A 13,393-nucleotide genomic window follows, 5' to 3' on the forward strand; every position below is an offset into this window, starting at 1 on the left:
TTGGTTTTTCTACAATTTTTATATGTAACGGTTTTAGAGAAAGGCTTCGCTCGAACATGCCAGCAATATACTAGTAATGTGAATTTAATAAATAATTTGTAGGCGACGGCACTTTGATACACAACGAAAATGCTTCTATGCTTTATTTTTCCATGCTTACATTATAAACACAAGTATTTTCGTTTTTGTTTATTATCAATAAACTCAAAACCTACTGGACTAATTTTGATGAAATTTGGCACAGAGATAGACTACACATAGATAGGGTTACATGGGGTAGCTATTATTTATCGCGGACGAAATCGCGGCTATAGAGCTAGATTTTAATCAAGAGAAGACTGCGACCTAAATAGCAAGATCCAAAGTCCGCATGCTACATATACAAGGTTACTGGTATCTAACGCGTGACCTTCTAAAAGCGCATAAGGTACATAGAGACTAACATCTTTTGTTCTACGACTTTTGTCTAAACGTAATAAATACAATAATTTTCCTTTTTTAGTTTTAATGTCGTTTCTATAAAACGTTACCTCTATGTTCGATTCCGCTACATAACGCTACTGTACTGACTGTCTCATGTTGCTTGGCTATTACATCGAGTTAAAATGTGTAGAATCGCAAATTAGATTCTATTTTTTATATGAAAATAAAAAACCACGAATCACGAAAATTCGTAGAATAAAAGTTGCCGGTTTTGATGTACCCAAGTAGTCTTTAGGAGGTTTTGCGTTTGATACCAGTAACCCTGTATATAATGTTGTCCAAATGTGCCGCCAACTACAAAAATCAATTTGATTAGTGAAAAATAGCAGACTAACAGTTCAAAATTTCGGCGAAACGGCAAGTACAGTTTTATTTATGTTAACAGAAAGGCATTTTCAGCCAGTCAAACCTTAGTTACCAAACAGAAAATAACACTTAAACTTTTCCATATAACAATTTTTATATTCCTTCGCATTAAAAAAAAAGATATGTCAAATCTCACCGCGTCCAGCACAAAATAAAAAATGTATCTTCCACTCTTCTTTGTTTTCAATTTCCAAAACACACTTCGCATGGTAACATTGAGTATCATAGACAAAGGAAGTGTTATATCGCTACCCTTTGTACACGCATACGGTGAGCGAGTGATAACACGCTCCGAGACACGAAAATGTCAACTAGGCATTAAAGGACGTCAAATTGTCAGAAAAGAAAAAAACAGCAAAATACAGTCAAATACGACTTTTTCGCGTGACTTTGCGCTAAAGTCCTCTTAATCAAACGACAAAATTGGCAATGCAAAAATTTCACTCGCGTTTTTTTTACATCGATATTAAATTATTACATTTTGGCTCATTTTTTTAATACAATATAATAATTTTTATTATGCACACACACACAAATGTACACAAAAAAAAAACTTAAGTTTGCTCAGTGTTATAACTGAGCAAAGTTCCCAACACTAATTTTACTTGACAAATAACAAAAAAAAAATTTACATTGCCAACATTTTGATAATAAAACATAAATAATACAAATATGAACGCCAGGGGCAATGTAGCTGTCAAAATTTCTTAACGTCAATTAGAGAACTTTTACAAAGTGACACCTATAGTTGCCACAGGCGTTCGAAGAACCGAAGAGTACTGCAAAGTCAGGCGTTTAAATGGCGCGTTCCCACTTATAAATATAATTAATCCCTACATCAAGAAAAATCGAGACACTATGTTTAAACTATTGTTAACTACGGTAACAGACAATACCTCAATGGTGATATGCGTCAACTAGGGAAGACGACAATGGGCTCCGACGCTTAACAGCTGCTAAAGAAACCGGGAAGAATCGCAAAAGAGAGAGACGGCAAGCGGTCAGTAGGTCACCTAACCGCGTCCAAATCTCTCGTGTCTCTCTTGCGCCTATGAATACCTCACACATCTATATGAAGACATTTGAGTATTATGGTGGAATTTGGAATATACTCACATAGGTAAAGAAGATAAGCGGACCCTGGGCTACAAGGAAGGAACCGGAAAAACGCTCAGATGAGAGAGAGAGAGAGAGAGAGAGAGAGAGAGAGAGAGAGAGAGAGAGAGAGAAAATCACATACATAAATACAGGGCCTTGTGGTTTCCGTTTTAGGATAGGACCACTCCATATAAGAGTTTCTTTCGGCATTTCTTCTCAGCAGTGGTCGTTCCGAAATGCTAGTAAATTTGTAGCTTTTGAAAAAGATATGTTTTGACGCGTGAAAGTGTTTGTATAAGACCGGTTTCTGAATAAATGGTTTTGTAAAGACTTTATGAGGCGACTAAGGGATGACAGCTAAAAGGCAATAACAGCATTCGCAATACAGATAGTTCCCTTGGTCCTAAGGCCAAAATGACAAGGTTCGGCATCTTCAAAATTTTAGGCTATTTTTTTACATCTTAAGGCTTCGAGCGCCAAAGCTTTGAATACCAGGAACACGCAAGGATGAAAGAGATAAAGGCATAAACAGATGAACCCTGACAACATTACCCTCTTATTTGGTGGAGTCGTGTCATAAAATAATCTATCACCAATAGGACTTGTTATACTAACACTAGTGACGCCTTTTCATAAAAATTGTGTGTAAGTGGGAACGCGCTTTTAGACACGACGATATCCTGAAATATTTTGACACACACTTTGAGTGTTAAACCAACCGGAGAGGTCACTTACACGCATTCCCTTGTAATAAAAATATAAGAAGGACGGCTACGATTTAAAAATTAGATTAAATCATGTCTGTCCGATAACTCCGGTTGGTTGAATACACAAAGGATACAAAATAACTTTTTAACCCTTCGAACGTTATATGGAGAATTATATGAAGTAATTTTATTTTATTTTCTGCTTTCAATATAACTATCGACCCGCCTTCGTGAGTTTTAGTAGTTCTTCGTGAATTTCTAAGAAAGAAAATTCCTATTCAATAGGCATAAACCGCATCGGAATCTGAAAACGTAGGTTTAAGAGAAACCCTAACAGACAGAATGAAAAAGATGGAGAGTGACTTCTTGATGACTTGGTGATATTGAAATAAATCCAATCCACTTTAAAAAAGTGATACACAATTTCAGCTCACTCGGCTCATAGTTTATTTGAACTTAAATTAAATTGAACACAGACGCATTACATGAAAATAGTTACAACAATACTGGTTGAACTTAATAATCATGTTACCAGATTTAGGAAACCATATTAATGAATGATTTTTTTAAATTACAAAGTGTAGAAATGTCACTAATATTTGAGACGAAATTTGTTACCATATTAATACAATCGATTTTTTACGACATTATGATTCTCGTGAAAGGCTGGCGATAAAACAACGGTCGAAGGGTTAAAAAAGTAGAGTAGAATCATTTAGGATAGCGGTTCTGAAGTGATTTAATATTGAACTAAGTGTAAAATAATGTTTATTTAATGTTTATTTAAATATGAGCGTTATTACAGTGTTGGCAATGTAAAGTGTGTCTTCAGAGGACGCTAAAAGGCTCACTTTCCAATAAAAGCGTGGTAAGATCACGTTCATTGAATAGTAAGATTTAAATCGTACTCCGAACACATACTTTCCATTGACTTACAATTGGCGGACAGTTCGCTGTTAACTCTGGTCAATGTAAAGTGTATCTACACAAGACGCATTAAAGCTCAATTTCCAAAAACGCGGTACGGCGGCTACGATCTTGAAAGTTAATTAGCTCAGAACCGCCATTCTAATTTACTCGATCAATACCAAGTGTTTATTATACACGTAGACCTAGAAAACTATAGACAAGGTGCGTAGTCACATGAGGTAGAAATATTTCATACAACTGTTAGGCGTAACCGGTATTGCGCTGTGGGCTGGCACGCGATTATCAAACGCATTTCTATTGTTTGAGCGAAACTGAAAGTATAACGACGTCTATAGCTTTCTCCGTCTACAATTTATGTCTTGAAGTCATGCAGAAAAAGGACGGAATTAATAATAAAAAAAATATTAACAAATGTTTTATTAGGGAATATTTCTGCAATGTTATCGAGGCAGATGGCAGCACTAGACATATAAACAGTCTGTCTATAAAGTAAAGAAAATAAATTAGGGTGTTGTTTTCTTTTGGTTGGCAACACTGGGTGTTTATCAACCAATCTTAACCATTTGGTATTGCAATGGCAAAAATAGTAATTCATTAAAAATCCGTTTTCTACTCTAGACATACCGTATTTTCACATTGACAATGACTTCCACAGCCTGACAACTGACTTGTGCACATTGGCAAAGATGTTTGTTAAAGCGAAGTATAATATTCCCAATTTAAAAAAAAAATCAGATGTGTCATTTTTCCGCACGACGCCAGTTGATTAAAGCGAGGGTAGTTGCTAGATCTCATTTGAATTATTCATTTGAATTATTCATTTTAATTTTATTCGGTCATAAATAATTATGGTGAGGTAATTATGAAACTATTGATCAATTTTTAAGTTGTGTAATTGTTTTAGAAATTTCTCTCAAATGTTTCGAAAAATTTGGTCATGTAGAATTATTTTTAAAAATATATGATAATATATTACAACGAATCACACAGATTGAGCTAGCCCCAAAGTAAGTTCGAAACTTGTGTTATTGGATATTAACTCAACGAAACTATATTTTATAACAAATACATATATAGATAAACATCCAAGACCCGGGCCAATCAGTAATAGATCATTTTCCATCATGACCCGACCGGGGATCGAACCCGGGACCTCTCGGTTCAGTGGCAAGAACCTTACCACTGCGCCACCGAGGTCGTCACCGGCATGATAACAATATTGAAAAAAAGAGGTCACGAATGAACGTAATTTAGCTCTTCTACCGTCGCTTTATATGAAATATCTAACGTATAATAAACACAAGGGTAACGCTCGATCAGGAAAATTAAAACTGTGGTATAATATTTATAGGGAAATACTAGAGGCCACACTTCTAAGAAATAAAAAAAAAGTACATATATATTGCTCTTTCATTGAATGCCCTGTCTCTTTCTTTTGCGTTGAAAGGTTTAGCTGTTAGTGTCCGACAGAACGCACTCGGCTTCAGTTTAAGCTTTTAAAATTTTCGAGTAGTTTATGGTCTGTTTCTGTATTGATCAATTCAGTCAAAATAAGTTTTTAACCAGAGGAAAAAGAAGGGTGTTATAAGTTTGACCTCTAAGTGTCTATTTGCCTGTGTATGTGGCACCGTAGCTCATCAACGGGTGAACCGATTTGTATGGTTTTTTTTTATTTTATTTGATAGCTAATTCTTATGCGTTGATTTTTAGATATGTTTGATCAAAATCGGTTCAGCCGTTCAAAAGTTGTAGCGAAACGAATATGGAAAGTCGGGGATTTTTTTTAATTTGTCTAACAAATAAACTTGTTTACATCGATATGTGTATAGAGTGCAAACATGCGACTCCTCCCGAGATTCAGTAGGACACTAACAGCCTCAGAATACATAAGAAAAGGTCGGACCACAGATGAAAGAGATAGCGTTATAAGTCTACCTAGCATCAAAGTTCTTAGCTAAATATTCAAAGACCAATTTGTCGTCATGGATATTAGAAGCGTACCTATATTTTTATACTTGCAGTTATCAATTACCCTGATCGAGTCGGTGATTTAAAGAAAAAACTCACGTTTTCGTGGCTTCGCCTCCGGTTTGATGTCTTCTTCGCCTTCGTCAGTGATCAGCGGGGGCTCGTAGTCTGAATCATCATCGTCCTCTTGGTGGCCGTCGTCTTTCAGTTCCGGTTCTTCTTCCTTCAGTTCTTCTTGATTCTCTTCTTCTTTTATTTCTTCCTCTTTGGGCCTACAATAGTTTACTTTATTTGAATTTCTATCGATATTGTATCGTGTTGTTTTGTTCAGAATTATCCTTATTTTTACATATTGTCCGTCCTGTGCCGCGTCTGTCTGTCTGTTCGCGATAAACTCAAAAACAACTACAGAGGATTTAAGTGCAGGTTTGCATTTCACTTTTCACCATCGAATGGATTCGAAGTGAGACGCAGCGAACCAATCGAATTGCGGTGGTTGGTCAATCACAATGGCCCAATGTGATTGGTTCGCTGCGTCTCACTTCGACTCGATTCGATGGTGAGATGTAAATAGCAAACTCGCACTACGCATACTGCACGGATTTTCTAGTGGTTTTCACCAATAGATAGTGTGATTAATTGTATTTGTTACACGTGTCACACATGCTTTTTAACATATTATTGAAAATAATAATGTTATGAAAAAATTCTGGAATCGAGCGGGAATTGAACCCGCGCCCCTGTCTATCCGGGACAGTGCTCTTGACCACTGAGCTATCGAGACCATGCCAGTTCGGCTGAATTTTTTCATCTCATTATTATTTTCAAAGATAATTAGATTCCCAAAGAAGATTTATGTGCATAATTAAATTGTATTTTTACCCGAACGGAGCCGGGACGAGCTGCTAGTTCGTACTAAAAAAGCTTTTCCTTGGCACGTTTTATTTCAGACTACACATAGTACTAACAGTTTTCCAATACATATTGTGGTACTTTTAACATAAGCATGTACTTGTAACAATAAGTACTTGCCTCTGAACTGAGAGGTCCCGGGTTACGATCCCCGGTCGGGTCATGATGAAAATGATCTTTTTCTGATCGGCCCGGGTCTTGGATGTTTATCTATATATGTATTTGTTATAAAATATAGTATCGTTGAGTTAGTATCCCATAACACAAGCCTCGAACTTACTTTGGGACTAGCACAATCTGTGTGTTTTGTACTAATATATTTTATTTTTATTTATTTAGAATTATTTAACATGTAACAAAAAAATACATGTCGTGTCGATAATAAAGCGAACTTAGTGTGCGACTTTAGCGATGTCATCTGTCCATCTTGCTGTTAACCTTCCGACACATGTTTCACAATCAAAATCAAATCGTTTATTCAGAAATTAGGCCTTCACAGGCACTTTTTCACGTCATATTCTAAATTGTCACGTCATATTAAAATGATATTCACCAACGCTACAAACTACATACTAGCATTTCGGAACGACCACTGCTGAGAAGAAATGCCGAAAGAAACTCATTCAAACAGTGTTAGTGGCTTACCATTTTTTCAAATGATCTCCGAAAACGCGATCTCCTTAAGTTTGTGCTTGCGTTCGGCTGCCGCTCGGCTTGTATCCGCTCGACTTGCGTCTGTAACTATGTGTAGTGCAAGTGTTTAATACTCACGGCTCGATAAACGTGACCTCCTTAGGTTTGGGCTTGCGTTTGGCCGGCTGCCGCTTGGCTTGCGTCCGCTTGGCCTGTAACCGCTTGGTTTGCGTCCGCTTGGCCGGCTGCCGCTTGCCCTGCCGCTTGGACTCGCGCCGGACAAGACTCTTCACAGGTATGTCGTCGTCCGTATCGGTGTCCGCCTTATCGACTGCCGCCGATTCTGATCGGAATATTTATTTATTTAAGACCAGCCGCCTCGCCCCGGCTTCGCTCGGGTGATACCATGATAAAATTAGCCCGTGTCACTCGTGAAGTTTTCGCCTATCTCTGTGTCAAATTTCACCAAAATCCGCCCAGTCGTTTTTGAATTTATTCATCACAAACAAACAAACAAATGCAAATATTTTCCATTAATATGCACGGTGTCATTTGCATTATATATAAAAAATATTCAACCATAAACCATATTCCAAATGAAATAAAAAATATTAAAACACCACACATATTTACTAACCTTATCAAGGTTTTCCTTTTGGACAAATGTTATTATTACAGTATCGCAGAGTTCTTTGAATATCATATCAATCGGTGATACCTTCGACTCCCCTTAATTTTTAACCGACTTCAATTTTAATAATTTCAATCATTTTTAACAATTTAATTATTTAATGCATGACAATTAACAAACAATGTTAAATATTTCAGTAAATGGCATCTAGCTGCCCCAATGTCTGCTGCGCCCTCGCAGGGCGTCACCTATACTTACTTATTATCATTTATCATTTATTTATTCGCACAAAATATGGCACAGAAAGATGTTAAAATTAAATAGTATCACATATTTTGCCAAACAATGGCATGCAAATGTAGGCACATAAATATCAATTAAACTCTAAAATTGTTAATTTCCAAGATTACATTATGTCAACAATAATTCATTTTATAATTTAATTTCAAATAAACACAATTTAATTTACTCATTAGTTAGTCAAATACAAGTAACACATTTAAAACATTAGTTGTCATATTTAAAATTTACTGTTTAAAAATTCCTGAATATTATAGAAACATTATTATCTATGTAACATCTAACATATCCACTTGTGACATTGCAATAAATTAATCTGAATCATTATTATTATTTTAAACAATGTTTTTATCCACAGTAGCGCCATCTACAAAGCGCCATTGACTCTCCGACTTTGGGCAATAAATGATACGCCATGGCTTGGTTATGCTGATATATGTCGCGTGTGTTTCCGCCTTAAATAGGACCACTCCTTAACCTTCTCTGGAAGTCGTCCCAAAAGACACAGGCTGGGCAGTCCATAGACAATAGTGTTATGGAAGGTTGACATCAGTCCGGTCGTAAAATAACAGCCGAATGGTCAAAATTTTAAGTTTACTCTTTACGCTTTATGAATATAGAATCTGACATATATAAATTCAATAATATAATATAATTTGACATTTTTGTACTTAATGTATTTTTGACAAATTTTACAGTCTGTTGCGAATGAATGAATGGCTTTATTTCTTTAAATGTGGTGTACACATACTTTTAAACTTATTTTTAAAATAATAGTGAGATGAAAAAATTCTGGAATCGAGCGGGAATTGAACCCGCGCTCCCGTCTATCCGGGACAGTGCTCCTGATCACAGAGCTATCGAGACCACTGAGAGGTCTGTCCCGGATAGACGGGGGCGCGGGTTCAATTCCCGCTCGATTCCAGAATTTTTTCATCTCACTATTATTTTAAAAATAAGTTTAAAAGTATGTGTACACCACATTTAAAGAAATAAAGCCATTCATTCATTCGCTGTCCAGTGGGCTTCGAAGCGCCACAGCCCCGAAAGATCCACAAACATACGGCGATGTAAGAGAGAGAGATCACAGCTCACCGTCCATCCATTCAACTTCCTCCTTCATAAACTCGAGATCCACATTTGGCACGTTGACGTCCGTCTTGCTGTCTATCAACACCACTGTCTCGCTAATCGGGAAGACTGGAACAAGAGGATAATTTTCAATGAAAAATCGTGTCCGTGTAGCAAACGTTGAGGTGTTCCCTCGTCGGGAGCCGTTTCTCAGTTCACCACCAGGAGTTAAATCGTCCGTGCAGAAAACGTTGAGGTGTTCCCTCGTCGGGAGCCGTTTCTCAGTTCACCACCAGGAGTTAAATCGTCCGTGCAGTAAACGTTGAGGTGTTCCCTTGTCGGGAGCCGTTTCTCAGTTCACCACCAGGAGTTAAATCGTCCGTGCAGTAAACGTTGAGGTGTTCCCTGGTCGGGAGCCGTTCCTAGGTGCACCCTCAGGAATTAAATAAAAGCTTGTGAAAAACTGCCTGCGAAGGTCTATACATATAATATTTTTGACAATTTTATGACGATATTATTTGATTGTTATTGACGACCTCGGTGGCGCAGTGGTAGTGCTTGCCAGCCACATGGGGGAAATTCCATTTTATTTGTTATTATGTCTGCCTTTGCATCATCACCCCTCTCCAGAATGTATAAATACATCTGGCCTCCCGAGACAACGGTTTGAAATTTTGCACACATGTATTTAGTTCGAACTACGCGGAAGGGCATACGATACCCACAATCTCGAAAAATAAACGTTCCGTTCCCGTGCGAAATCCACGCGCACGCGCAGTGGCTGGTACAAAATACATGCTAAATAACAGTATGGTGCACAACTCACATGTTACTTCGGACTCCTTCTTAACTTCCAGCTTGTACTCCTCCGGGGGCCGGTCGGTGAGCTCCACCAGAGTGGAGACAAGGGGGTAAGTCAGGCTGTATGCTCTGCGGTCGATGAGCGAGAACGTCTTCACGTCGATCTGAAACCGTTGCCAATTTTGTATTTTTCTATTTCAATACTGGCGACTCGCCCCGGCGTCACAGCTAATGTTATGAATGCGAAAGTAAGTTTGCTTTTTTTATTTGTTTGTTACCTATTCACGCGTTATCTACTCAACCAATCATATAGAAATTTCGCATATGCATATAGTATAATTAAGAGTATAAGAAAGAAAAGGGCATAGTGTACTTTTCCCGGATACTTCCCAGAAAAAACTAATTGTTCCTGTGGGATTTGCGAAAAACCTGTATTCGCTGTGGCGCTAAATGCTAATGAAAACTTATATATGATATTTTACTTCAACTATCCCAAGCCCAATTTAATACGATGAACAGTTCCCGAGGGGATTCAAGAGGGCGAAGCCGCGTATAAACGCTAGTATTATAAAACAAAAAAACATAAACCTGAATCAAAATATGTTAAGATCAAGAACTAAGCATACATAGGCACAGACAGACAATGGGAAACAATTTTGTTTTATACTACTTAATGATAATGATTTTTTATCTTCACATCACAATAGCCTTAAATGCAACTGGGAATATTTAAAGTTAAAACATGACGCAGCTACACCCTGGGCTCAGACACTCAAAAGTGTGTCTATGGAAGGCTCAAAAGTGTCTGTGGAAGGCTCAAAAGTGTGTCTGTGGAAAGCTCAAAAGTGTGTCTGTGGAAGGCTCAAAAGTGTGTCTGTGGAAAGCTTAAGTGTGAGTGTGGAAGCGATCAGGAAAACACTTATATGAGAGTGAATACCTGGGTCGAGATAAGATGGCATTCTTTTCTCGACCCAGGTATTCAAAGGTATGTCAAATCCTCGAGTATTTTTTTTCCTTTTGTTGAGCTTTGCTATCACTACATAGTATTATTAGTAGTATAGTAAATAAAACAAAGTTGCTTCCTGCTCAGTCCCTATGTATGCATAGATCTTAAAAATTACACAACAGATTTTGATGCCAATTTTTTTTTTAAACAGATTATTCCTAATGAATATTGAGGTGTATCATGATATTGACGGAGCAAAACCGGGACAGGTCACTAGTTATTAAAACATTTATAACAGAGGCCGAGATTCTTACCATTGTATTGTTTTTCATGTAATCAGTGAATACATTATCAGCTTTCAGAGACGTGACCATAAGCTTCCAAGACTTCTTCAGCTGAGCGTGGCAAATCTGACATGCCACAACAGGCTTAGCATCGTCCAGGAACTGGAAAGATAAATTGGAGAATTCAATGAATATTTATATAGCAATGAAAGTATATTAACCTACTGTTAAATAGTAGCTTGAAGGCTTGAATAGTAGCTTTTGCATTTATAATATTAGGAGGATACTAATATTATAAATGCAAAAGTTTGTGAGCATGTATATGTGTGCATTTGTTACTCTTTCACTCAAAATCTACTGGATAAATTGTTATGAAATTTGGTACACGAGTAGAATATAAGTCGGAATAACACATAGGTTACTTTTTAACCCAAATTTCTCAAGGGAGCCAACGCCCGGGTCGCAGCTAGTGTAATATATGTAATGTATGAAACAATAGATACATAAATAGTAATGCCTAATTAAATTTACTGACAAACACAGGACCATTTGTCAGAAATTGGAAGAAATATAATATTTGTCGGAATCATTTGTCAGAAATATTGGAAGAAATATCTACTTTGAAATATTAGTGTAATACATAATGCATAAGTAAATTTTTTTTAAAATCCTAACAATGGTTGCCAACTATTTTTACCAGATATAAAATATATTTAGGTCTAAGAAGCAAAATGAACACTTTGCCACATTCTTTAAAAACATAAAAATAAAATACTGCTGTTTTTCTAAAATAATGTCAATTTTGCTTCTTTTCATAATAGAATAGAATAAATTTTTTATTCAAAGTAAACTAAAATACACACATTTTATTTACAATAAATACAAACAAAATAACAACATACTTATGACACAAATTATAAACAAAACTAAAACTTTTAATATCCTATGTGCGTTACAGCCGTTCAAAAAGGACATGATTAAGCAATCACTTTACTGATGGAATGTTGACCACCAGCAAAGCACTGATATTCTGCCATGACCTATATATGTGAGTGTTTGAAAACAGTATTTTGTATATACGTAATTTATTACTGTTCAACAGTAAAAAGTATAATTTAGTGAAAAACAGTAAAATACAGTTTTTAGCAGTATAGTTAGATATAGTATAGTAGATAGTATAGAACTCTAAACCTAATGTTGCCTTAGCAATACCGAAACCGGTCTACTACTGCTGATACTGCTGATACTGAAAATACTGAATTTTTGGAAACCCATTATTTTCGGTTAATATGAGAAAATCATAACAACTACCTATAGTAATCTTGTGGAATCTACACATTTTATGGACCACAGGCGATTAAGTTAAGACTAACGCCTGGTTATTGATTATAACTTACCTATATATCATTCGAAAAAATCACAGCACATACCTGTATATTAGTAAGCTTCTCGTACACAATCTGCAGAGGTGTCCCGCCTATAGCAAACATATGTTCGTCTGTCACTAGGCAAAGCCTACAAATAGCAGTCCGATAGTCCATTTTCACTAACAAAAAACACTATACGAGTTCAATTCAACAAAGGGCCTGCAGAGGCTTACTACGCGATTGATAACTAAACACACGCAAGTAACACATTTTTTGCTAATAGAGATTTAATAAATAAGAAGTAAACATATTGTTTCAGTCACATTGTCTCACATAAACATGTAAAATGTTAGCTTTTATGAAATATTGTATTGGCAGTACAGACACCGCCGCCGAAATCCGCCATCATGTAACAATAGTGTTATCAACTACAAAAACTTATGTTCCTTGTCTAATGACAGTAGATTTGATTTTATTTTGGGTACTGCTTTTTAGTTTAAGTATTTTTAATATTATTTAAATATTTAAATATAGTCGATAGCGTAGTGATAATGACGTGCTATTTTAGAGAAAATCGATCATGAATCTCAGGAAACATTCTCGAGAAAGAATGTTTTATTGTAAAAAATCTATATATGATGGTGTACTTACTTTGGGGCTAGCTCAATTTGTGTAATTTGTCCTAGTATATTATTTATTTATAATGGTCAAGACCCCGCCCGCCTTTAGATCAAATGGTCCCAGGTTCGAATTCTACTCGTGCCACATGAGTTTGTATACCAATCTGACTCATGTATAGTAGTATTCATCGACCGCCACTTGCTTCCGGTGAAGGAAAAACATCGTGAGGAAACCTGCATACTGGTTGATAATTATTAACTTGTGTGCGAAATGGA

The 13,393-nt window shown here is 36.5% G+C and overlaps 1 protein-coding gene across 7 annotated transcripts in view; it reads right to left on the bottom strand.

Annotated features, from left to right (window-relative positions):
• Window positions 1–12,920, bottom strand: part of LOC128681940 (zinc finger protein ZFP2-like) — a 46,666-nt gene extending 33,746 nt beyond the window's left edge. For 6 of the 7 annotated variants that reach the window (XM_053766276.2, XM_053766282.2, XM_053766280.2 and 3 more), the window contains exons 1-6: window positions 12,561–12,920; window positions 11,161–11,292; window positions 9,926–10,064; window positions 9,124–9,228; window positions 7,236–7,440; window positions 5,652–5,824 (exon numbers count right to left, since the gene is read on the bottom strand). In XM_053766276.2, coding sequence (XP_053622251.1) covers window positions 5,652–5,824; window positions 7,236–7,440; window positions 9,124–9,228; window positions 9,926–10,064; window positions 11,161–11,292; window positions 12,561–12,671 — 865 coding nt within the window. In that variant the 5' untranslated portion in view covers window positions 12,672–12,920. The remainder of the gene's footprint in view (window positions 1–5,651; window positions 5,825–7,235; window positions 7,441–9,123; window positions 9,229–9,925; window positions 10,065–11,160; window positions 11,293–12,560) is intronic. The other variant, XM_053766284.2, reaches the window with a different exon arrangement.
• Window positions 12,921–13,393: the final 473 nt, after the last annotated feature.

Source organism: Plodia interpunctella, chromosome 29 (genome assembly GCF_027563975.2).
Source record: "Plodia interpunctella isolate USDA-ARS_2022_Savannah chromosome 29, ilPloInte3.2, whole genome shotgun sequence".
Taxonomy (NCBI): Eukaryota; Metazoa; Arthropoda; class Insecta; order Lepidoptera; family Pyralidae; genus Plodia; species Plodia interpunctella.